At 43.3% G+C, this 26,575-nt stretch overlaps 1 protein-coding gene across 6 annotated transcripts; it reads right to left on the reverse strand.

Annotated features, from left to right (window-relative positions):
- Positions 1 to 401: 401 nt before the first annotated feature.
- Positions 402 to 26,473, reverse strand: LOC138060824 (cilia- and flagella-associated protein 53-like). 6 transcript variants are annotated; one of them, XR_011137462.1, is made up of 9 exons: positions 26,119 to 26,473; positions 22,724 to 22,833; positions 20,252 to 20,481; positions 18,045 to 18,218; positions 9,544 to 9,847; positions 6,247 to 6,674; positions 4,818 to 5,034; positions 4,194 to 4,296; positions 2,107 to 2,686 (listed from the first exon to the last, which is right to left on the reverse strand). XR_011137462.1 is itself a non-coding variant. In XM_068925594.1 (9 exons), exons 1-9 carry the CDS (start codon positions 26,423 to 26,425, stop codon positions 2,452 to 2,454), a joined length of 1,899 nt encoding a protein of 632 aa, XP_068781695.1. In that variant the 5' UTR covers positions 26,426 to 26,463; the 3' UTR covers positions 2,107 to 2,451. The 6 variants fall into 6 exon arrangements, 4 of the variants coding, with proteins under 4 accessions (XP_068781697.1, XP_068781695.1, XP_068781696.1 ...); XM_068925594.1 differs by having other exon boundaries at positions 6,456 to 6,674; positions 26,119 to 26,463; XM_068925595.1 differs by lacking the exon at positions 26,119 to 26,473 and adding an exon at positions 25,887 to 26,011 and having other exon boundaries at positions 6,456 to 6,674.
- Between the last annotated feature and the right edge of the window lie 102 nt (positions 26,474 to 26,575).

Consider the following 26,575-nt stretch of genomic DNA (forward strand, 5'->3'; position numbering starts at 1 on the left):
CCGACACGTTTGGCCGCTCAGCGGTCTGGTAGGAACCTTATCTGTTCTTCTAGATTCGCTTTGAAGTCTCCAAAGCACTCAGCAGCACAGGGGTCAGCAACAGCCCTATCTTCATTGACCACAAGCTTTCTCTCAAAGGAGTTTGTACTCAATCCTGTTACCAGGCGGCTATCAAGGTTTCTGAAGGCAAACCTACTGCAGTCTGGTCTTGCACTTCTGTGCAAACTTCATAGTCAGCACAGAGAAGAGTTTTGCCTGTAGGAGCAGGAATTGTGACCACCTCCTTTGGGTTATTATTTTATCAAAAAGGAAAAAAAAAATATTATGGTTCTGCATGGCGCAAATTCACTGAGCTCATGAATGTGCTACTTCACACGTCTCATGGATTAGGTGTACCCAATGACAGTATCACAGCCTTTAATAACACACTATTAATTAATCCTGGAATCACAAATGTGCTATTAAGTTCTTTTCAAAGATGGGTTACTGTAGTGAAGAAAACCTACATTGCTTACCCAGGGCCACGCTGGGAGTCTGTCGCAGACCAGGAAAAAAGTCTCTTAATCGTTCTCTGGCACTTTGACCTAGCGACGAGATGAGACCTGTGACTACCTGAGCTCTCCGGACTGATGAAACATCTTTTCCGTTATCTGTGATGGTTCTTCCTACCCGCAAAATGGCAGCAATGGCTCTGAAGTCCAGTATGGCTTTGGAGATTGTTGCTAAAAAGCACTATGTAAGGGATAGGCATCATCATTAACAAGCTCTTGGCCCTCTCCAGGTTTGCAATGCTCCTACATTTATGAACATTTGTCCCTCTTTCATCTGCTGTCTCAAGAAGCTGCCCACGGAGAGGTTTTACACCTGTGGGAAAGAAGCCAGGGTCTTCCATCATTTACCACCAGACTTAGATGGGCTGCTCTACTAAGATCAGTGATGTTGTTTCAGATTAATACATCTGTTATTGGTCATTTGCAAACAGCTATACAACTTCCTCCACAGACGACCGAGTCTGCCAGCTCAGTGCCTGCTATAAGCTGAGGTGATGAGGTGACTGTACGGGTAGTTTATTCCTGACTCGTTCCAGCCATTCTGACATTTATCAGCTTCTCTGTGCAGCCGTTCACGCTCCCACCCAGCGAAATCATAAGAATCCTGGTCCTTGCCAATGGGGAGCTAAACACTGAAAAGGGAAGAGAAGGAGGGGATCTGAGAGGAGGAAGAGGAAGGTGGTAGAGGAAGTGCTTAGGGAGGGATGGAAGTTGAAGAAGAAGAAGAAAGAGGGTTAAAAAGCAGAGGTTGGAGGAGAGATGGTAGAAGCTGAAAAGCTGAAGGAAGAGAGAAGTATTTGCAGACATGCAGCACCAAAGGCTCAAATGGGAAAATGTGGGAAAGATTAAACATCTCAGGATGCCACAAAACCCATTAGCAAGGAAAGAATGAGGTTATAAATGAATTCTTCACTTCCCTCTTCTTAAAAAGCAAAGAGAAAAGAAAAAAAGGAAAACACCAGGGAGCTGGTTGAGGGGAATACTGTGCGGAAAAAGTGGGTCGTTCTCATCTGTCCTCCCCATGGCCCCTTCTCCTTCTCCTGCCTAAAGGGAGATCTGGTCCTTACTGTAGGAGAGCTGAGGGTAGGGCGGGCTGCAAGGATGTGTCCCTTCTTCCCTGTTCCAAAACCCTTCCAAGACCTTCATGTTAATGTGTAGCCATTTTTTGTGTTGCTTTGTTTTTAAAACTTTGTTAGTGCCCTGGCCCCCTGTTCCACGTGTGTTCAAACTATGACAATGGTGACAATTTAAGATAGTTTTAAGATGTAGACTTGCCACCAACAGGATAAAGAATAACCTTTTTTGGGAAAAAAAAAAAAAAAAGACGACTTTGGTCCTGCACAAGTAAATTTGTCCTTACAGACTAGCTTTGGGACTCTGCTGTCCCACAGACGATTCAAAAGCTATCAAATACATACAAAGCTGTATTTGTTCTTCACTGTCTAGCCATCGTAAAATAGAGTCATCATTTTATATTTAACAAGGAAAATGAAGATGTGCTACCTAATGCCATTTGTCTAAGGACAAAAAGAAAAGGTTTGCAAATATTTGCTGTTTGAACGGCATTTTAATAAAAGTTTGCTGAAACTCTTCCGCAAAGTTTTCAGTTTGCAGATTTTAAGGAACACCTGCATATCATTCATGCCATAATAATACAGTATTGTACTATGGAGAAGGTACAATATTCTTATATTAAAAGTATCAAACGCTTTGATTTGGATCAGTGAATTTGTGAAAGAAAAATCCAATAAGGAGAAAATAACCTTTAAAATACCACATTTCTTCTATTTGCCAGTAAAATATTTTGAGCTTAACAGGGCAGAGGGGCCTCCTAATTAGAATCAGTTATAAAAGCCTTTAGAAAAATGTTTTTAAACGCAATCTAAAGTGAGCTAAAATATCATAAGTGATCTTGTGTGCTAGACAAGAGTCTCCTCCTCAAAGGATGGATTTCTGCTAGTGTCACAGAAGGCCTTGCTAGAATATCCTCTATTCTTTTCTGGTAAGCTCTCTCTGCTGCCAGGGCTGATTCATATTCTCGCTGCTTCTCTTCTTCCTCAGCATCACGGGCTTGTTGTTGATAGGCAATCTGAGCCTTGAGTTGCTCTTGGTATTCTTTTGCTTCCTTTACTTTTCTGGAAATGACATATGAATAACTTATTTATGAGGTACGTGTAAATAACTTGGGTTTTTATCTGTTAACATGCAACCTTAGACCAAAGAACGATTCAAACTCCTGTTAGGAGATAACAGTAACTGCCACTCTACTAAATAAATGTGACATTGTTAATTAACCTGAAGTTCTTTGAAGCATGAATTGCATTCTGCTGTCTTTTGTAACGCAGACTGCAAAATCGGTGCTTAACAAAAAAAAAAAAAAAAAAAAAGGCAAGAAAGCCCCCTTGGTTTCAGCACGCTTTCTCTGGCCACCCTCAGGGCAATGAGAAGACAGAGAACGAGCATGTCAGGTTTCAGCTCTTTCCTAGCTGTGGCTCACTGCTGTGGCATCCTCACACCCAGTTTCCACTCCCTCCTTGAAGATAACGACAACGCACTTCCGACTGGGAAGGCAAGGTGCAGACTCCTGCTACAGCACTGTGCGGATATGCTAGGAAATGGCTGTCAGAAGAAATCATCCTTCCACTCTACCTCAAGAGCCACGTATTTCTTTCACTACCCGCTGGAGTGGCAGTGGAAGCCTACCTACGTGCTCAGGCACTTCAAGAGCAGAAATCACGTAGACGCTTAAATGCCAGCAGTCTAGTCAAGACTTGTGTGCTAAAACAATACAGGCTGAACCACGTGGCACTTACTGACACCACTGAATGCCATCCTTGCCACAAAGTGAAGCATACCCAAAGTGAAGTCCTGCACGTTTACTTCCACAGGGTGCGATTTCCGCCGTACCCAAGAGAACGTTACCGATAACGCTATCGGAGATGCAACAGATACTAGCTCTGGAAGGAGCTACTCGGTTACCTCCTGCTCGCACGTGCCGAGAGAACGGGCAGAAGTAGCAAAAGGTAATCGCATGAGTGAAATAAGGTGCTTTGCCCTAGGTTTGGCATGACACCCAGAGGTACATTTTAGCTACTGCGAATAACAAAATTCTTGCCTTGAGGAAAAGCAAGGCAATGAGAAGCCTGTGGAACGGGGTGATGTGCACTAGTCTGGTATTTTTGTGGCTGACTGTACTATTGTTCAAGGGAGGTATGTGGGTGGAGTTCAGCAAGAAGTCTGAACGGCCAAATTCTCCTAGGTAAGTAATGAACTAACCTTTCATTAAATTCTCCTCCCCAAACCTCGGCCACTCCTAGTAACAGCTCAGAGTGTCAGAGGATGTGTTTATTAAACACAATTAGTATAAGTCACATGATGGTCCAAAGAGTCCAAAACAAGTATATGTAAGGAAACGCCATTATTTGTATGATGAGATCAGAATTGGTAATCTAATACCAATTGCAATATAACTGGGCTGCTACTGAGCAGTTTGGACCTGTTAAGTTTTGTGGCAGAGCCTCTCTGTACAGAAGAGAGCCAAGTACTCTCTTGCACAGTCAGCTGAAAAGAAGAATTAGCCAACTTGGAAGTTTAAAAGCTTGGCCTGCAATAAAAGGAACCAGCAGTATAAAAGAAAAATACCTTGCGTATTTTTCTTCTTCTATACGTTTGAGTTCTGTGATTGCTTCAGCAAATAGCTTCCTTTCTTGGGCAAGTTCTTCCTGTTCCTTTGCATTTCTCTCCACTGCAAAAAATAAAAAAAATACTTTCAGAAGATACTTACTCGCTTAGCCCTGCTAAGCTTGAAGGAACAGTGAGACTGTATTCAAGCCAAGCGGCCTAAATAGCAAGCCTGAGCTTTTTTGTTTCTGGAGAGGCACACAAGCAATAGGAAGGATATTCTTAGCCTGTTTGTTTGTCATCGCTCAGAAAAGATTTCACATTCAGAACTTCTTAACAATAATAATGTAATTAATAATAATGATTGCACACTCATGCAAGCCTTACTTTACTAGGCTTTGTTCTGGTAATAGCAATGAGAAATCGGTGTAAGCACTGCCCGTAGGAATAAAGTTTCAGGAGCAGATTCACAGACAATAGCACTGCTGTACACTCATCCATGCAACCCATGCACGCCAGGCCAGACGGTCCTCCAGGAAGCGGTGTGTGGTACTCCCTCTGCACCTGCTCCTGCCCCTGCCAAAACTTGCATTCACATAGCAAGAGCCCTGTTTGGTGCACAGACAGGGAGCTGTTACTACTTACACTTCTCCTCAATCTGCAGTTGTCTTGTATCCAGGACATCTTTCAGTAGTTGTTTTCTAGCTTCCTTTTCTAATCGCAATTGCTCAGCTTTCTTGGCCCAAGCCTTCGCCATCTCTTCATCAAGGAGCTTGTCCGCTTCTTTTTCTCGCTGTTTCTCCTCCTCCAGCTGTTGTGCCAGGTGTGCCCAGTAAGTCTGCTGCTCCTTGAAAAGCTCTTGCTGCAAACACACGGACATTTGCAGATCTGAGCAAACAAGTTAAAACCGCGCTTTTCAAAAAAGTGAGGAGAAACAGTGGTTTGTGGCCAATGTGGGAAATGGGGCTGGGAAGAGAGATCTCTGTTCAGAGCTCTGTCGTAGAAAGAACTGTGCAAAATCTGTCCCCTAGCCAGTAGCCGATGCCTGGAGAACAGTGTGAGAGCCAAACAAATACAACGACAAGAGAGTTGTGCTCTCCTCCTAGCAGTTCGGCTGCCTGCAGCACAGAAATTTGGCAAACACTTTCCACAGCTGCCTGGACGACTTCACCCCACCTACATTAGAAGACATGGGAGCGAATAGAGTTCTAAATATCAGCTCTTCTAATTTTGTCCCAAGGTCTAAGTGATTGGTGGTTATGGAAGAAGTTGATACCACTTTTCTAACCTACAAGAGCTTTTAAATACCTGAGCAGAATAAGGAATGCAGCTCCCTGCTCTGTCTTAAAGGTACCTCGAGACCTGTTTTCACCCCAAATGCTGGGCAATCTACTTGTTTTAAATTAAAGAAGTGATAGACACATCCATGTTTTCATGGCATCTCCAAGATATTTAATGCAAGGTCTCGTGCCTAAACTGAAGGAAGTAGCTGCAGACATTGGCAGTGGCATCTTTTCTGCCAGGAATAAAGGGCAGGTTACCATTGCTAATGAAAACTGATTTGCTTAAAAAGAAGGTATATATTTTTAAAGTAAAAATAGAACCTCTGCTGCAGAAGAGTGTTCTTAACTTTTTATAAAAAAAACGAACACCAAGAAGTACCACATAAAATGAAGCAATAGTTGCTTATGATCCTTCTGTAGCAATACAAAAACCGGAATTCAAGTTATGCTGTGGCATGCAAAAACTTTCACTTGTATTCTTCAACTACAATTATAGCTAGCTAATTATTAAAGATTTAAAACTGTTTCTTAGTATTTTAATGCATTAGAGTAGGTTAAATATTTACTTTCCTCTGCAGTTACAAATATTTAATAAATTAGGTCCATGAAACAGAAAACTTTTGCTCATCTCCATTATATCCACACAGGATAAAGCCCCAAAAGGTTAAGTAATTTATGCATAATGAAATCAGCACAGGGAGGGGACAAGATTCCAGGATTACCTGGGAGCCCTCTCCTTTGGTCTAACCTCGCAGCCTTGCAGACCTCAGAACAAGCTTTAAAGTACTCACTGTGATTGCAACGGACAGCAGGCTTCTTCAGAAGGGTAGCGCGCTGGCAGGAGGAGAGGCAACAGGCAACACAACAAAAGAATCACCTTGTTCGGAGAAGAGGGCTTGTGCCTGATCTCATTTATACTGCGCAACTCCACTAACAGCCATAAAGTTAGTCCAGGTGAGGTATTGCCCCAAACTTCAAAATGAACATCTCTTGCCCTTACTTTTCTTTTCTTTTTCTCCTCTGTGGCCCCTTGGGATTCCTGAAGAGTTTTTTCTAGGATCTTCATATCTAGGGCAAGTTCCTCCTGTTTTTCTTCATTCAGACGCTTCATCTTGTCCTGTGCTGCACTGACCAACATGTCCCCGCACTCCTTCTGCTTTTGTAATTTCTCCATCTGAAGTCGTTCGCTTTCTAGTTTAAGCAGTTGCTTTTCTTCTTCCTACAACAATAAGAACAGCCAACTTGCAAAACATTGTATAACTTCAAACAAAATGATGGGTAGGATCAGTTTAATTGGAACACAGAAGAGGGAAGATAAATATTAAAAGCCTTTCTGACTGACACTAGAAGATTTTGGAATTATTAGTGTCATCTCTTAGAGCTGTTAAAGCATGAACATTTTAGCATACCATTCATTAGATTTCAGGATTTTATCTTTAATTATCACATGCACTTCAGAACAAAATACTGGAATGCCTGACACTCTCTAAATACTTCAAGCGGATAGACAGAGTCATCTCTTTAGAGGAAATTAAAAGAATTTCAACACATATGATCCATATCCAAGCCCTCATACACAGCTGTAACCACTAGCCAATAGCGGAGCCATGCTCTCCTCCCTATAACTGAGTATATTATATATACTGTATATGTTAATGAATGTTACAGATATATATACGCACACAAGATTATTTAACCAAAAATTAGCGAGTAGAATCAATAAAGTAACTTAGTATAATTCCTGAACATCCTGCACTCAAACATCATAGTAACACAGGATGGGGCCATCGTTAACTTATCTACAGGTCTCAGAAACTACATCTTAGCTGTCTTGTCAACCTAGTTTTAAATAAAGTGGCTCTTTCATAACATAAACAATTCTTCTAAAATGCATCAGTAAGTTTGTTATAAACAGCCTTTCTAATCCCCTCCACATGGAAAGACAAGCTGCGCTTGGCTGCATAACACACCCATCCTGACTCTTGCAGCTGACATTGCTGCATTGCCTTCCCAGGATGGTGGAAGAGGCTCTGTCTGAATGGCCAAATGCACTTTCGGAAGCTGATAAAACAGCTTCGAAACTCTCAGTATCTTATCTGAGCCACTGAATAAGTAATCCAAAAGACTTTGAACAGTAAAGAAGGAAAGAAGGTGGGAACAGTGAGCAAACTACTGGGGAAGTTCGCAAAATGGCACACGTCTTCGGTTGAATCCTGACACCATTGGAGGTGTATGAGAATTGCTAAGGATGGGATCCACTGTGCTTTTTCTATGGCAGTTTATATGACGCATTAATACAACATTGTAAACATGCAAAGAAATTGTTGCCAATGATCCTTCTGCAAGCCAGGACTGAAATGCCTTGGCAGAAACATGTCTAGCGCTTTCTGTGGCTACAAGCAGGAAAGCACGTTTTCCTTCCTCAAAAAACCTTTTTCCTTTGCAACAGCCCGTAGAAAGCAGTTATACACAGATACACTTAGCTGTCCATTGCCTGCCCTTAACTCTGATGAAACCTCTGATCATTAGAGGCTACAGACTCTGCTCGGAGATACCTGTCATGCGGCCATCTGTCACACGGCTCTTCTGCGGAAAAAGGATTGTGCCCCATTTTCAAAACAGAAACTCTCCTTTATGGACCCTTTGAAAAGCTTTTTTTCAGAGATTATACCATTTTACCAGGAATTGCTCTCCTTCACAGAGCTCAAGGCAGCTGTCTTCAGGGGAAGCTACAAAGTCTTCTGTTCTAACACCATTTTTCTGAAAAGGCCAGGTAAGAAATGCTTTTTGTCTCAGAGGACTAGCTGTGCCTTAGAAGTTGCCAAAAGAAAAGACTTTTCTTGCACATGTTTTCAAAAAAGTGAAACAGTGCAGTCTAGCTTGCAATAAGGACTCTGCACTTTTACAGCAAGATCTTCCAAACTTGAGACTCATAATCGCCATTATTTCTAAAAAGAAATGGAGTTCACACCTTGCCAGTATCAGCTTTGAAAGCCTTGGAGTACCCTGCCTGATCATTTGATCACTAGGTGTGAATAGCAGCAACATGAATACCGCTCACACAGCCTATCTAAAAAATGAGGACTGAGTCTGAACCAAGCAGGCTCCCATAATTCATTAGGTCAAGGCAGAGTATTGTGAATTAGTGAGCTCCACCAAAGTTAACACAATTAAGCCAAGCCTACGCTGGCGGAAGACGAGAAAAGAAGAGGGCAGTGGCCAGAAGAGTTGAGCTAAATGAGTTGAATATTTCCCACGATGTGGCACCTGCCACCAGCCAGCTCTAATAGGTGAAAGAGCTTTGGCATTGCTTGCAGATTTGTATCTGTTAAAGACTGAGCTTTAAAAAGGGGTGTAGATTCTGAAATTCAGTCAGCGGGGGTACCTACACCTGCAAAACATTGCTGCCTGCATTACTGACCACAGAATGGTGAAATGCAACCACATAACTGTAAAAAATGGAAGTATGAGCAAGCAAAGCCTGACTGCATAAGCGGTTGGCATTTTTCATATACAAACACACACCCCCGCTCCTTATAGCTACGTATCTGTCAGGGGCCCCGGGTGCACCAACAGGCCCTGCACGTCTCCCTGCTCAAGGGCTTGGCTGCCTGTGCTCCCGGCCAGCTCCAGTACAAGCCTTGGATTAGAAAGAGCGGGGTGAGAACAAGCTGGGAGACATGACCCGGGGCTGCAGTTTGGCTCTGTGGCTCACCCCGAGACCTGGGGTGCATTATTGCAGGGATACAAGAATCTCTCTAGCTATCCCACTGGAAACTGGAAGTCAGAAAATTGCAAAGACGTCTGGCAAAAGCTGAAAAACATTTCAGTTTCCCACCAAGGCTCCACGAGGCTTTGAATGCTACAATCCCATTACATGCTAAATTTCAAGAGACGCATTTCCCTCTGTAAACTGGAGTGCCTTTGCCATGGCTCTGGAAAAGAGGCTTAACATAATAGGAGGGCCTCAGGTACTAATGGAATCAGTGAAAATACAAATAAGGTACAGATTAATCTCAATGTCCAGTAAGCCTGTCGTTAGGAGGGCCTTTTGGAGAATGCTGAATTGAGAACGACATGGAAATTACCAGCAAGCGAGCCTCTTCTTCTTTCAGCCGCTTTGCTTCCTCTCTGTGAGCGTTCAGCACGGCTACCTGGGCTCCGAGGACGCTCAGCACTTCTCGATGTTGTTCTGCTGCTTTCTGCATATCCGCCGCCTCTCGTTTTTCCTTGGCCAACCTATCCTCTTCCCAAAGCTCGGCAAACATTTGCTCCTCCTTCTGTTGTTGCTTTTTCAATTCCTCCTTAAGAGCTAGCTGGGCCAGTCGGTCTGCACACACTTCCCTGCGGTGCTTCTGCACCCACCACGTGCGAAACTCCTCACATTGTTCTCTGAATGGCAACAAAATAAGTGGGAAAAAATAATAATAATCAAGTCTGGTGGTGTGTGAGAGATGGAGGGCCCCAAACTCACAACCGCGCATAGGACTGCAGCTCAGGATGCCAAAGTCTTACTCCTGGTCCGACACTGACTCCTCGGGAGGCCTAAGGAATCACAGAGAGCCCGTTTTGATGGGGATTTTGACATTAATGAGTTGAAGAGCAGCTCCTGTATTTCTATTTGTGTGTATATATTTAACATTACACACGTTCCAACATTTAAATTGTCCTTTACTCAACTGAAGACTTAGACTAGCTTTACTGGTCACTCGAAAGCCCCATCACATTCAGAAACTACTCTGAAAGCGGAAATTTATGTTACGCTGTTAAACAGGGGCCACTAGAATTTTATTAATTTTGTGGGATAGTTCGTAAAAACTGCAGTAAAATCCTGGAGAAGCTAGTAATTCATCGAACAAGTAAAATAGCTTTTAGTTTTCATTTACTCCCTAAAGCTGGATTGCATATATGTGAATACTTACCTTCAACTGAAGAGCATGCAACTATTTACAGACTCTGTCCACTTTCATTTTTACAAATAAAGCACTGTGGAGATCAGCAGGTGCGATCAAACAAAATTTAATTTGAACAGCATACAAGCATTTTAATTCCATTCTATAAACAGGATATAGATTTTCATAAAGTGAAAATGTGAAAGGAACAGATAATGGTGGATATCTATAAGCATTAGGGATGTGTGATAAGCACACATGCATGCTGTGAAGTAAAAAAAAAATCTCAAATTATTTCATGCTGAATGAAACTATCTTCTATGGATTACTGCAATGCTATTTGAGAATTCATAGCGGGCATCATAAGAAATCATTGACCGAATCTGGAACCATTGTGTGACAGCAGTAGTTATTTGTATAATGTGAAATATTTTTACTTTATGCAATGTTACTCTGACAATTCTGTAAAGCAAAAATATTAAATATTCATCAAGCAGCTATTTCATAGTATTATAGTTCTCAACATCAGGATGGTTATTTAATTTTCATAAAAACAAAATCTGAATGAATTCTACTCAATATATTTTCTTACTTACAAGCAAAATTAAAATTGCCAGCACTGAAATAAGACTTTCAGTGTTTTACTTTTCCATATTCCATGGCTCTGCTGAGGATCTGTCTTTGCAGTCCACTCCTCGCAGGACAGGTACTCTTGCAGGCCCGGAGTCGAGCACAAACCCGATGGTGACCCCTCTGCAGGGTGGCAGGAGTTCCCTAAACACATACGGGGATGTAGGACCTCCCAAACTGTCTGCGCATGCTAATAAATCCCTACGTTCAGGGAAACAGACTTCCCAAAGTTCTTTGGTTTCACTCCAAATTTCTCTCTCACCTCAACATCCCATAGGTTTAACAGTAAAACTAAAAAATGGTTAGTTTTGTGAGACATAATGCCTAGATTTTAGATACTGGGACAAAAGTTACTAGGAAGTCAAAAAAAAAAAAATGTAATCCTCGTCTGTGCGTACCAAGAATATTCCTCCCCCAATGGTTCAGCACTCCTCATCAAGAACGCTTTGCCATATCCTAACGTGAGACTAAGGGGCTCAGTGTTAGAAAGTTTTCACTTTTCCAAATGTTTCCTAAATCCAGTACAGCTGCCGTCTCCATCCATGTCTTCTTCTTGCCAGCAGCCACTGTTTTCTGCCTCATGGTTCAGCCGTAAGCTGCTGGGGCCAGAGCACCTCTCTCTTCGTTCGCTGCTTGTAAAGCACCGAATGCCACGGAGGCTGGGGTGAAAGGTGCTAAGCACAGTACGCAAGCAATAAACAAGGGAAAAGAAAATTCTCATTTCGCTCAATATCCAAAAGGCATTTCTAACCTCTTAACTGTTTCTAACTGAGAAAAAAAACCAATAGTAATCTGTCACATCTGCTTTTGCTAACATCAAGTCCATATAAAAATCAAACCTCTTGAAAATAGCACTTTTCTCTCCCAATCCTAGGACACTGCATCCTCTAACCAAACGTTGGTCCAACTTCTGGGTAGAAGTTAACGGTGATTAGAGATGACAACACTAATTCGTATTCATAAAGAACGTATTTCTAAAATGTTCTGTGGAAAGCGTACCATTCTTCAGATTCAAAGTCCCATACCATTAGCAATAACTATATTATCTTAATATAATGGGTTCAAAGTTCCCTCAGTAGCTGAAGGATTAAAAAATTAAGTTATTCTTTTCCATGATTTTAAGCTAACCTCAATGCAATTGAATTCTCAGAGGGGAAGATAAGTTAAATAAATAACAGCTTGACACAGTTAGAATGTTAATATAAAATAACTCTGTAATTGCTTGATTTCATCACAATAATTCCTTCCAAGCAGCTTTTAAAGCAATCTATGAACATCTGCTCCCCCAGATGGCTGTTTCTACTCCTCACTTTGCTAACCTAAGCTTCTTAACATTCAAATTCTGGCCTCTATGTAGTCACTTCCCAAAGACAGAAACTACATTTATCCCAACCCCCCACCCCCAGTTATTTATTCATTTTATAGCTGTGGTACAAAGATGCTGCGATAACAACATTCTCTATATGGATACTTCTGACGTTATCACAATAAAGAGGATGCAATATGTGTTTTATGCAAATTTTAATTGTAATTTAATTGTAATTTTCTCTAAATATATCATTAAGGAACATTCCCTCAGACTAACACTGACCGGATATTTTTCCGCAGAAGTTGCAGCCCTGCACAAAACAGCTACGAATTCCAGCAGGACTCTGCCGGTTCAAGCACCGTGCTCTCTATCTCCTCACAACGAAGGACCTTTCCTGGCGAATACCCATACTGAAAAGCAGTTCTTTCTATACATACCCCCTGCAAACCTGGCCCGCAAGACGAGTTAAAAAGCTGCCTCCTTGAGTACCCTGGAGTAACATCCTGGAGTGCTGTGCACTATAGGTATTCCTATACCTCAGGTTTAAGAACCAGTACCTGTAAAATAATAGAGTGCCTTGCTTAAAGTTAAGAGAAATATGAAGTCTGTATCAGGTGTTAGAGAGATATTCGACATAGCTATAAAATTCAGAGACAGAGGAACAGAAGCATGTGCATATCTAGTTATTACCGAAATGATCTCCTGGGGTTCCTCTGGGTGTGCTCTAGATGACAGGCTGTGACACATTTACAGCTTTCTGGTTGCGGATCCAGTTCTTCAGTAAGCTCCCGTTCCATAAATCACAGTCACACGCGAACACCCGCAATGCGAATACTTCCTGCTTCCTCCTAACAACCCAAACCTATCAAGGACAGACGTCCAAGACTCAGATCTTCTCTTCCCGCCTCCCCCAAAATCATTCCTTAATCTTTATCTCACTCGGGAAGGAATTTTGCCCTTCTGCCCACCCCTCCGTTCTCTCCCAACCACACACCCATTCTGCTTTGGGCACAGCCAGCTCCAGGTATCGCTGGGTGGCAGATAAACGGCTGTTCTGGTGCTCAAGCCCACAAGTGAAATATGCCACCCCTTCCCACTGTGTCCAGACCCAAGCCTTTTCATCCTCTAGAGCTTCTTTCCATATAGCTCTCTAATAGCATTTTATATAACAGCAAAAGATCAGCGGTCCAGCTAGCCCTGTGCTCCGTCTCTGCCAGCAACAACAGGAGATGCCATCTAGGAAGAATCCACAAATCTGGCCACGCTGTGGTCATTACCTCACAGTTCCCCAGCATCCAAAACTTGTTGTATTAAGGATGTTTGTGGGTACATCACATCCTTGTCTATTCCCTGTACTATCTTTTTATGGCTCTGTCATCCACAACTTTGCCTCATCTCTCCTTGGACATGCTGATACCAGCTGCCCCCACAGCATCCTGCTGCAAGGGTGTTCAAGCTCCTTGAGGCCTCTCAGGTGCATGCCCTAGAGTCCAAGTGACTCACTGACTTGTATTCTGGATCTCAAGCTTCTTTATATTTACTTCATATTTAATGCGCTCCTCCAACGTATTGGCTGCAAGGAATGCACTGAGGCAGGAGTTCCCCCCAAATCCTCAGCAGTGAAAATGTATGCCAATAATTCATTTTCTGCTATGGACTGATCATCACCGAGTGCCTCTTTTGTATCCTTGTCACAAAATGGTACCATCAGTGGCTAGCTAGCTTTCCGCTTCAATATAGTAAAATAAATTACTATAAGCTTTTAACAACCTTTTAAAAAGGTGCCTTTGTAATCTTTTTTAGCTCTTTTAACTTTCTGTTCACATATGACCTGCCATGCTTTATGAGCTTTTCCTACTCTCTCTGTATGGGCAAAAGTTCCGTTTTTAAGTGCTAGCCTTTTCCCAGTGAATCCTTAATATTTCTACCGAGCCATGTAGGGAGGGATTTTATTGAAATGCTTTGTTTTCTTTTCAAATTGTAGCATACATTTCACTTTGGCTTCTAGTGTCTTTGAACAGCCTCCAAACTGTTTGTAGGCTTCTTGCTTTCCGAACTGCTCCTTTTAAGTTTCATCATTATTATTATTATTAATTGCCTCATTTTTACATACTTCCTTTCTTGAAGTTGAATATGATGCACTGGACTTATCTGGCTTGTCCTCTCCTGCTCCAATGCACTACTGGACACATTCAGAATTGTATTGTGATTGCTAATACAGAGCAGCTGTCCCACCAAAACCCCTAAACTAGAACCAAATTTTGAACAGCATCTTTGCTCATGGGGTTTAAGGCCAGCTTTCTGTGAAGTGCTTATTGCAGCCATACAACCATGCAACAGCAGATTTTGGAAGGGACCTCTGCAGGTCATCCAGCCCAACTCCCGGCACAAAGCAGGGCCATCAATTTTTCTGCATTGTATAACTGGTGATAATGGGATTCAGCCTTTTGACAGGTCTTATTTTAGACCAGACATTATAGCAAATAAAATCACTGAGTTAATAAAAGACTGGGGGAGGGGATTACTGCTTCTCTGCTTTGAAAGATACTACAAGCACACTAACTCAGAATGAACAATGTCTCAAGAAAGACAATCTGCTCATTTAATTAAAAGTACCAGTGACAAATTTAAAACTGTTTTAAACCAATACCTTTTAACAAAAATCAGGACCCAAAACAGCAGAGATTAGAATCACTGTGAATTATAAGGACCTTCTGAAGACATGAGAAGGTCATGCTGCACTGTTCACCAGCTCTTCAAATGCTTCACTCTTCCATACACGTTCCCTTCACTTTCCATCTCATCCCAAACTCATGCAGACGTTGGGATAACTAGGAGAAAGTGTTGCCAGCAACAGATATCTTAGACTATCTGAAACAAAGGAACTTGCACAGCAAGTGGCAAATCTCCCTCACCCTACCAAGCTGAGAATCTGCAGAGCGGCAGACCAGACTCGCATTGCGCTTCCTATTTATCTGGCACGTAGAGAGCGCCAGCAACCAGGGGCTGTGAAAAGAGCATGTTGAGGTCATACATGTTAAGGCAGGGCACACACAGGGCACCACTCATGGATAAAGAGCACCTACAAATGGTGACAACGTGCCAAAGGGCAGCATCTCCTGCCCCAGTGGGTGCAGACATCCCTTCTGGCCTGAAGCAGCCTCTACATCCAGGTCAGCACAAGGCCCGTGTGGAAGCACAGGGCTTCTCTATGAACTCAGGCACCTAAAGAGACATGTAAGAGGTGGAAACAGCAGGCAACAAAAGATTGCAAGAAGCGATTCACCAATATACTAGAAGCAAAAGGAAGTTCAAGAAAAACGGGGATCCACTGATGGATGGGGATACAACCTAGTGACGGATGATACAGAGAAAGTGGAAGTACTCAATACCTCCTATGCAGCAAAGCCTGCTCCTAGACCTCTGCGTGGACCAGCAGAGTTTGGGAAAGAAAGGGACAAGTAGCAGCGGGGAACAACAGGTTTGGGCCGACTTAGAGAAGACTAGTATGCGCGACTTAGAGAAGACTAGTATAGAGAAGACTATCTGGATTCAGATACCAGATTCTGATTAGATCGGTAACTTCTATCGCCACAGTAGAAACTTCCTTTCTCACTGAAAAAAAAGGGAGGAAAATGCTTTAAAAACGTTTCCGAGCAAATACATGAAGAAAGATAATCCAGCTTCATAAGGAGAGGTCAACAAACAAGTCAAACTCGTCAGCTGGCTTTATTATACTTTTTGTTTATAGAGACCTTCACATGAAATTTGATAGAACTTAGATAAAGGGAGAGAAGGAGAGAGACTCTGACTATAAAAATATATAACCATTACATCGATGCACAGAACCTTTTTCTTTAACTGTGCTGTAGGATGAGGATTCATCTGCAAAGACACCAAGTATTGCCACTTTCATAATAGCCATGAAGAAAGATGATTTTGCCGCCTCTAAATCCTCTAAAAATTGCAGCCAGCAAAACACCAAATGTAAAAGCTCCAGCGACATATGTACATGGGGAATTGTGTGGCATGAATATTGCTCCTATCCAACAGCAGACTGGAAAAGGTAGAAGGATGATGGACCGAGTGAGACCCTGAGTGAGCCATAGATCATGAGAATTGTGTTGGGAAGACCAGGGACCCGAGATATTAAGACAGGTAACTGCAGCATGCAAGTCTAAATACATATCATCAGAGGATGAGATTCATCGGTAGGATTGTTTTTGCAATTAAAACACAATTTTTAAGCATCTAAGTTAAGAATTAAGCATCTAAAACAGTAATCTACATGTAAGCCAAGCAGTTAAATTCCCATTCTAGTCAATGGAGATCTGGTCAATACAGTCAGTGGTGTTTAGGGTGCAGTTCAGCTGCCAGACTAGTGTGTCTACCGCAAGGTGAGCTTAGGCTTCTTTAACTGTCCTGATCTCAATGGAGATCTGCTGAGTAGAACGTGATTTTAGACATCCAGTGAATATGGAAATACCAACACTTACACACCTACTTTTAGGTGTCTAAACCTCAAGCTGAATCCCTTCCTTGGTATGCAAAAGTGGCTACGAGTACAAAGTAAGAGGGCATTCCAGAAACGTCTCCACTGAACCATCTTAAAAGTGAATTTTAATCGCTTTGGGTTGTGGGTAGGGAACAAGGTAGGGATTGAAAATTGTGAGGGACACATTTTCAAGCCAGCGTGGGAATTCAGAACTGCATATACTGCCTCAACATCAGTCTCAGCCAATAAAACCCACTTTTAAGAAAAGGACATTTATCTGTCAAATTAGGTAGTCAGAGTATATGCAGAAGTGAAATGTAACACCTCAGCCTCTCCACAGTAAGGAGTAGCTGTTGTGGATTTCCGTACCACTGTGGAAGGCTTGGGAAGGATTCTTGAAATTATGATTACTATTAATGCGGTTTAAAATTTTTTCATCCCTTCCTAAGAAAACCAGATTCCCAAGAACTGAACAAGTCAGATTTCATGCTAAGGCCTCAGGGCCTGATAAGCACCCGCAAACCTTAATGACTTCAAAGAAAATTGCCAGGCTCAGCATCCAGGAAGATTTGGCTCAGAACTTCAGGTTGCATTAAAGCCTTAGCTTCAACTAGAACTCTTGAAAAGTGTACAGTAAATAAAAATCTATCTTTTTAGAAGATCCTTGAAAAATTAAGATTGTCCATGTATTCAGCTTAATAAGCACATTTTAGGCCACATTAAGCATCCATGGGCTCTTTTTACTCTCAAGGTATAAAGCAAAAATAGAACTGTATGCCCCAACAAGAAACTACAAAAACAGCTGATTTAGCAGGAGAAAGTGCAGGGATATTCACACAGGGCAAAGATTTCCATACTGCACTTGGAAGAATTTTTTCATGGTGTCTCAACACTTAAACAATGGAGACAGGACAGCTCTATGTACCTGCTGCTTTCATCACTGTTAATGAAGAGTGTTGTTCACAGACTTCACCGAGCATTACAGCATTGCAAACTGGGTCTCCAAGGCTGCATCCCTTTAATAAAGATCAGAAGGACTACAATCTGGTCCAACGTATGCAAACTACCTGAGACCTTTCAACTTTTGACAAGCAGGCAAGCGGGCAAAGCTTGCACACATCTATCCAAATCACCTTAACTTTGTATTTATCATTTCAATTACATGTACCTTTCCTTCCTCAATATATTGTCACCTGCTTGTTAAATTGCCTCTTTGTATTTAGTAACCTAAATTCTATTTAATAAGATATTTTATGGAGATACCTGAATTGCTGCTCCCGTTTTTCAGTAACCAGTTTTTGTCTTTCTTGCTCTCTCTTCTCTCTCAGCAACTTTGCTCGCTCCCTCATTTTTGCTTGTTTTTCCAGGACAGTTTCTTCAAGTGACTCCATCTCAGCAAAGTACCTGCTTTCCTCTGATTCCAGAAGTTCACGAAGCCTATAACGAAGAAAACATTGTAATAAAAGCTAAAACAGCCTTCTCTGTCAATTGATACATTTTAGTTTATTTATTGTGAAGGCAAACAGACTGAAGCTGTTCTCCACACACATTGTCCAGAAGAATCTCTGTTCAACAAAGGAAGAAAAACCCCATTATATATAACCAAGAGAATCAGGTACCTCAAATGCTAGTTTTCTTGTGTGGTGGCAAATCCTATCAGCACGCTGATGAATCAATACTTCCACTCTGTAGAGATCTACCTTGATTTTACAACTAAGAATTACCATTCTTTTGTTAAGTGCATTAATATTTTCTTTGGCAAGATTTCTCTTTTCAATTTAATTGATAAGCCAAAGGAACCTTTTTCTTAATGTTATGCTGCTTTGTTTTGGATAGATCATTAATCTTTTTTTTATATCTGATATTAGTCCAGCAATAAATAGCTATTAGAGCAACATATAGATTTGTTTAAATCCATTTTTCTTGAAAATGCAAGTATCACAGCAAAGGATAAAGAAGTCATTTAGATATTAATGAAGCACGGGTCTAAAACAGTCACACTGTTGGCAAATGCAGGCTTGGGCATCCCTGACAAGAAGGCTGCTTTAAAAGCTAATACAATTAAATTATGCTGGCGCAATTTCTATTTTTTAAAGAAAGGGATCAGAAACATAATGCCAGTGTATCTGTCTAGACTTCTCGGCTGGGAACTAAATTACATTTGGGGTTTAGACATCATAGCATGGGAAAAAATGTGATCAAACTGAGCTAAAAAAGGGCTTGTTCAGCAGCCCTCAGGCATAGGGCTAACACAACACAAATGTGGTGTGAAGAAAACAATCAACAAATGGTTACTGAGATACTTTCAGCACTTCTTGCAAATGCATGCGCAGGGAACATCCAAATCCCATATTATAAAATCGAATTTTAGCTCAGGGATCATTCCTGTTATGCCTCAAGATCCCCTCCCCGGGCACAGCAGTTTCTGTCTCGGCACAATTTAAGCTCCTTATCTTAGGAACCCATTTCCAAGGCTGTTTCAGAACTTATTCTAGCAACAAGAAACTTGGGGTGAAGAACAAGGAACTCGCTAATTCCAGCCCTCATGTCCACAGTGACCTCCAGGAAGTCGCCCTCACTTTTAAGAAAGGGGGTGTCCCTGCTACTGTGTGAGCTACACAGGCGCAGCTGGTGGGAGCTGCAGCAGCAAAGCCAAAGACTGACTCATTGTGGAAACTGAATTGCACTCTCTTTCTGTATGCACACCCGCTGCACTGAGCTGAGTCTCACTGCGAAGACTGCGTGGGGATCTCGAGCAGATAAATAAGAATGAAATTAGCATACAATTCCTGTCCAGTGAGGAGCATTAGATCACAATTTCAAACGGATAACCTTTGCAGCTGCAAACATGAAAGACTGTAAACAAGAAATTGAACTGTAAGACTATTTTCTCAGATCACTATAGTGAAATTCTAATATGCCTCAGCTTTATTTTTTTTGAATGATTTCGGAATAAAATTTTTTTCCAATTGCCTGTGCTGCAATCTATTACTTGTAGGAGAACTAAACATTAATTTAATGAGGTCACAACAAAAATCACAATTACATCCAACAATTAGGTTTTCCAACTTTTTTATCATAGTATTCTTCATTCTTTTAAAATTTCTTTTTTAGCAGTGGAAATACTAAAACACTACTCATCATTGTTGCATTTGGCAGACATGGTTATAAATGCAGTACAGATGGCAGTAGCTCCTGTATTTGAATACATATCTCCAGTGATTGCTTCAGTCTCTAGAAGTAGTAACCAGAGCCCAAAAGCTCCTACTTGCTCCAATGGCTCCCACCATTCGGCTGACAAGTAAGTGTACATATACTCTCCATCATGATGGAGAAAAAAAGACAGTGTCCCAAAGCATGGTCTAACATACAGAGCTGAGATTTACTGAGTGTTTTTTCCTGTAATCATTCCTCTAAGGATACAGTGAGGTTGAAACTAGTAAGACAGGTATTAGCTAGTGGCGCATTACCTCTCTCTCCTGTCTTCAGTCTCTGCCAGGTATGCCTGCATTGTCTCATCTACCCTTCTCTGTACACTGTTGTGCAGTCTTTTGCGTTCACTGCGTTCCTGCTGCTCATTGATATTACGATACTTGCTGTACAGCATGGAGAAATCAATACATTTAAGGAGTTCCTTTTCCTTCTTTCTGCAGGTTAAGGCAAGTTTTTCACATACATCTTGTTTAGGAGGCTTGGACCTCTGCAAGAAAAAGAATATTTCAGTGATGGAAACAAGAATCAGTTACTCTGTTGGTTTGCTTTTTTAAACTGAACTCACGACCAAGTAAGTATATAACACCGAATGACCACAGTTCAGTTGTTACCTTAAGGCTAGCATCTGGACAAGCCCTGACTGGAAGCAAGGGCACGACCTCAGCACAAGAGCATGAAAAGGCTGAGGGAGCTGGAACTTGTTTGTTGCCAGCCTTCGGCTTAAATCTTACCCCATCGACACAGCAGGGAGCTGCTATCATCCCAGAGGGTTTCTTACGGTCTGACTCACACAAACACCCCCATCGCAGGCTAAAGTCCCGCGGTCTCCGTCTTCAGCACGGCTCCACCGGGCCTAGTGCCCCCCCCCCATTACTGCACCACCGCACACGCAGGCCTCACGCCCCCCCCCCGCCCCCCAAGGCGCAGCCCCACACCACACAGCGCGGGGGCAACTGGAGGGCGGCCTCCCTGCCCCACTCGGCACGGGAGCGGAGCGGACCGCCCCGCGGGACCCCCCGCCCCTCACCAGCGCCAAGGAGCGCGGCGCGGGCCCCGGCACCTCGCGGTGCCGCCGGTGCCATCGCGCCTCCACCGCCTCCATGGCCGCCCTGCTTCCGGGACGCGCCGCCCGTCGCTATGGCGACGCGGGGCGGCGGAAGTGACCTCAGAGCGCCGGCGGACGCGCGCGGAACCTGACCGCCCCGCCACCCTCTCGCGCAAGCGCAGAGAAGGGGAGCGCGCCTGGGTCTAGCGCGGCGCATGCGCGGCCTGGCCGGACTCGGTGCGCAGGCGCGGACAGCGGGGGGGGGGGGCGGCGCATGCGCGCTCCGTCCGAGGCGCCTGAGGGAAGGAGGGAGGGCGCGCAGTGGCGGTGACACCTAGCGGGAGCGCGGGCGCCGTTAGCGCGGACAGAAGCCTCCCTCCAAATTAATGGAGGTGTAAAATGAGGCTCAGGCCTCCTGGTGAGGTGGGGCTTCCCGTGGCAGGAGGCTGTGGGGCGCCATGGCCCCCCCCCCCCCCGCAGCACGGGCCCCGCGGGCGGCCTGGCCTGGCCTGGCCTGCGGTTGGGGCCTGCTGCCTGTGGAGGGGCTCCGGCGCTGCCAGCCGAAGCGGGTGAAAACGGGAAATTATTGTGATTGTTGGCTGTGGATCGGTGATGGCTGCAGGTGTGTTCCCCACAGGTTTGGCTCAAGGAGAAGCTCGCTGAAGCTTTGAAGAGCAGGAGGCCAGATACTGCCGGGAATTTTGCTTTCTTCCAGATAATCAGCGCTTGTCTGATTACAAGTTAAAAACAGAAATGAGCCGCAGAAAGAAAGGTCAAAGTCTAAAGGCGATGGTAGAGCTCGTTCCCATCCCAGTGACGTTTGCAGTGCACTTGCTTTCGGTATCAGTGATGGGATCCTTGCACTACCCAACAAAGCTGTATGATACACAGAAGTTACACGCTGTTGAATATATATGTTATATATGATCAAGCCCTGTAGGGCTTGGACAAGTGAAGTCTCTTGAGTTTATTTCAATGTAGACCTATCTTACTAGTAAGTCACTGTTGTGACTTACTCTTTGAGATGTTTGGGTGAGGGAAACTTAGCTGCAGAGAACTATGGCTTTTTGCCAGAGTGAAAATCCTAGTATTCAAGTGCTGGAAGGGCTGAATTTCTTGGTAGATTATAGTTTTGCCTAATTTTTTATGGAGTGTTTAATGGGAAATATTGCCTTAGTCTCAATGCTTACACAAAACCGCTTTTAAGTACAAAATTTGGAATGCAGATGTGCAGCACCTCATTGGTCGGAAATCAAAAAAAAAAAAGATACTGGGTTCAGAGGACTTTGCAGCCCCCATATTAATGTTTTCTGTGAAGTCCCTTCACCAACTATGAAAAGACTTACTCCTAAAGAGGATATGGCAGCAGGTTTCAAAATCTTAGATTCTTTGTCTTTTTGTGGAAGTAATTTTCAAATTGCGTAATAACGCACTGCACTTGGTAGCAGCTTTTACTTAAGTGCCTAGAAGGAATAAAACATTGGTGCTAATGTCAAGAGATATTACAAGATTTTTTTGTTGGGGAGTAAGGATCCAGGGCTTAAGAGTTGGCTGCAGAAACATACGATCAACAGTATGTTAGCAGTATGTTACTGCCGTGGTTTTTCTTAATGGATTAAGGATGCTTTGTGACTTTGAGCTTATTTTCCATTAACATTAAAGGAAAACACAGATTCTCCTTAACTTGCGTGCCAAAGGGGATCCTGGTCACAGTGCTCTTCTCCAGTGGTTCCTCAGTTGGGGAAAGATAGGGTATGTAACACATGGTCCATCTTGGGTTTGCTAGCTTGGATCCTGGAACGACAGTAGGACATCGAGTTTTCCTTCCAAAAGTTCCTCCCTTACTATCTCCTCCTAGGTTTGCCTAAACAACATAACTACATAACTTGGAGGGGTTTGCTTCAGTTCCACAAGGAACCATCCCAGTTTGTAAATCTGGCTGGCACCGCCAGAGTGCCTTGTCAAATCAGAACAGTCATTATTTTGGGGGATTTGTCCCAGTGAAATAGTAAAAATCTCTTATAACCATTTATACAAGCCCTATCAACAGCGGACACGGGGGATTTTTAAAGTAGCTACATTCCCATTAGGTAGAAATGAAGCCAAAAAAATGTAGTTAAGTCCTATAAGAGGTAGATCCTGAGACAGTCTCACCCTTTCCATATGTCATCTGGAAACTCTCAGTCCAAATCCTTTCTGAAAGTATTAACTTCTATCAAAGGCACTGAAGCCTTCCTGAACTGAACATGAATTTTGCTTCCTGAAACCTTTCTTTTAGGAAGACCCAAACAACTTCCTAGGAAAAAGCCACATTTTATACTGGGGCATAAACAGCTGAACAAAATCAAAGCTTTAGGTGTGGGTCAAGGTTTCAAACTGCTTTAAACCCGCCCAGGTGCAGACAGCCACGAAAAGGGATGGCATCACCTCTCTCCTTTCTCTTGCCGGTCAGACAAAGATGCAGCTCACGCAGGTAAACCCTAATGATGGCATTACTCGGCTCCGTGGTCTTGATCTGCCTTGGATCAGCTGCAGGAATGCTAACGTAGGCATGAGGGAACGGGTGGGAAGGCTTAGCCTGCAATGAGTGGAGGATGGGACAGCACCATGTGATGATTTAATGCAACTTGGGAAACCGGAGCCTCTTTTTAAAAGCAAAATCTGTGGTGTTGTCTTTAGCCGGCAACTTCTCATGCTAGAAGGGAAAATCCAGCCAAGGACAGTAGGCTCTTTCTGCTCTTACAGGAAGTATCTGAGGTTGATTGATATCAACTGAGGAATGATTCTCCCCCCCCCCCCCTTTTTTTTTGTACAAAGGAAACTTTTCACTTCTAATCCCTCTGGTAGAATAATTAAAGAATTTTGAAGGAACCAAAGTCATCCCCATCCCTCATAAAAGACGAAACGTACCCTACACGGCTCTTGATTCCTTTTGTGTGGTACTGCGGTTGGCTGCATGGGCCAGCACTTGAACACATCGGTTCCCTTCCTTCTACAGGATCAAAAGTCCTTCTTGTCTTGCACATGCTCCGGGCTTCCCAGACTGGGACTCTGAGCAAAGTTCAGAGTTCCTGTTCAATTCTGAATTCCCCTCGGGGTTTCCTCACCCATCACACTTCAAACAGTCCCAGGCTCCTTCCGTCATGTTCCCTTTTCATCCTGCATGCTAGTGGCTTCAGGCCATCTTTGAAATATATGTTTAAGGAAATCCTGACTCCTGTTTCTTGTATCTTTTGGCTACTTTTATTCTTTTTTTTCCGATGGATTTGCTGTCTGACCAGATCCACATGACTGGCTGAACGTTCAGAATGAGTCAGAAGCGGAGAGATGAGAGTCACGTAAACATGTCTCCATTGACATGCATTACATGACTAGTAGAGATCGGAATTTTTACTGACATACAAATTTCAGGACGAAAGAGGAAGCCTTTCTTTCACTCAGTGCTACAACCAGTACATGCCAGCCAGGACTATATATCCTGACACGGGGCCGTGCAGTCCCAGCCATGGCAGGAATGTCCGTGATTTCCCCTGACAAACCAGAGTCCCACATCTTAGGCTCCCATCTCTCACCTTTGTGATTAATCCAAACTTTAATTTGTGCTGATAGTAAGTGGGCAGCCTAAGCGTTCTGAAATATTTAATTACACAGCTGTAAGTAGTGTTGATTATTCTTCAGGATTATCTTTAATAAAGCACTGGTTTCTGTTAAAACCATGTGTCTCTTTGTGCTTCTCCCCCTGGAATCGCACAGAAACAAAGATTCAGGCTTCTAGCGTCACAACATCATTTGCGGAAAAGTAATTCTTAATGTTTAATAACCCTGAGCTTCCTGTGAGGGCTAAGGAGAAGCTGTGAGTGGCAGCCCGGGAGTAGCCGGCTGGCCTTCAAATGTTAGGAGTTGGAAAAAGATCTGTGAACTTGCTGACTGAATAAAGGAGCCAGGCAGCGGATGGGACAGATTTGCATTTGGCCAGGGATGGTGGTGTCACTGCACGCCCTGCTCATGCTCAGTTGTTGTGCTGTAAATGTAGCAACACAGAGGTTGGAGTCCTTCCCTGACTACTTCTGAGAAAGGCCCCATCAGATAAACACTCTTTTTTACTCCTGACCAGCACATCTGAAGGGAGTAGGAGAGAGCAGCTGCTCTTCTCTCTCTCCACGCTCACTGGCAAGTAGAAAAGATGTTATTTTCCTTTCTTTCTCTCAACCTTGAAAGAGCAAAGAGTAACCGCAAAAAGGGGAACATGATGCACAGGAAGGGTGTATAAGCCCAGCATCAAAAGATTAGCATGAATACATAGAGTATGTCTCAGGGCCGCTCTGGAAGCGTATTTACACAGTTTGGTGGATCCAGCCATCAAAACTGCAGCTGGTTCTGGCAGACTTCCTGCAGTCTGTCCCCCACCTCCCTGCCCAAGGGCTGAGCTGCCAACGATCTGCTCAGCAAAGGTCTCCTCCTTCTCCTCCCTGCAGGCTCCAGCTTTGACTGAGAAGACCCTGTCCTCTTGCCCCGTCTCTGTCTCCGTCCCCAAGTTCCCCATGTCTGCTGTGGAACGACTTGTTCTTCTTCTTATTTTGTCAAAGAATCTCACTGGGTTGCTGAGGTGCCCTCACACCGCCCGGCCAGGCTGTAGTATTCTCATCTCAGGCCTCTCGAGCTGTGGGGTTTCAGTCATGTGCTTTACGTGTTTTTAGGTGCTTGCCCCTCACTGATGGGAAATCAAGACCAAAACGTCTTTGAGCTGCTTTAACTATGTCTCAACTCTTACAGCTACAATGGAATATTACAGAAAAATCGTACAAACCAAACAGGCGTCTTTCAGGGATTCATCACCTAGGTCCTACCTCTCTTTCCTTGGTCACCACGTCAGCAAGTGGGTAAGCGGTCAGAATTCCCCTCATGGTCAAATGACCACAGCTGAGCGTGAGACACTCTTGAACGCGCTGCAGTAGTAGCTGCTGGATTTGTTTCCGCAGTGTTATCTACAGTATCTGCTCAGTACAGCACGGACGTATGAAAGAAATCAAATTCTATATATAGTGAGGTGGTAAAGGTTTAAAATGCAAAATCTCATACCTGAATGCACCGATGAATACAGCTGCTGCGGGGAGCTGTGTGCTAGCGCTTGACAAAAAGCCGGTATTTGTCCACATGCAGAGTCCTTGGCTTGCTGATTAAACTCAGCGTAGGAATAGCTTCCCTCTTGTAAAAATGAGAAAATGTGACTAATTGCTGCTGAGAAAACTGCTATTTTTTCACAAGTAGGCCAAGAGTTGAGTCCGTAAAGCCAGCTGGAATAGGTAAGGAGGAACTGAAAGAATTCTGAGAAACTTCTGCGTTTGACTTTTTCAGTCTTCACTTTTGCTAAATCAGTGGTCTCCATAACATTTCAGTGGTTTTAGCTGAAGAGCTATCTTTGCTGACTGTAAATTTTCCTTTCCATTATTTGTATACGAATATTTTAGAGATGTAAGGTTTCTAATGATCTTGAGGAATAAAATCATACAACACTAAAGATGCTTTTGCATCCGCC

The sequence above is a fragment of the Struthio camelus genome, chromosome W (genome assembly GCF_040807025.1).
Source record: "Struthio camelus isolate bStrCam1 chromosome W, bStrCam1.hap1, whole genome shotgun sequence".
NCBI classification, from domain to species: Eukaryota; Metazoa; Chordata; class Aves; order Struthioniformes; family Struthionidae; genus Struthio; species Struthio camelus.

What these genes read in the sequence shown, in the direction of transcription:
- LOC138060824 (XM_068925594.1), bottom strand. Translation starts at nt 26,425, where the DNA reads ATGGAGACCACTGATTTAGCAAAAGTGAAGACTGAAAAAGTCAAACGC. An exon ending in AAGAAGAGGCTCGCTTGCTG is followed by an intron (nt 6,675 to 9,543) that starts GTAATTTCCATG and finishes TTATTGTTGTAG; the next exon opens with GAAGAAGAAAAGCAACTGCT. An exon ending in AGGAGAAAAAGAAAAGAAAA is followed by an intron (nt 5,035 to 6,455) that starts GTAAGGGCAAGA and finishes GTGTGTTTGCAG; the next exon opens with CAAGAGCTTTTCAAGGAGCA.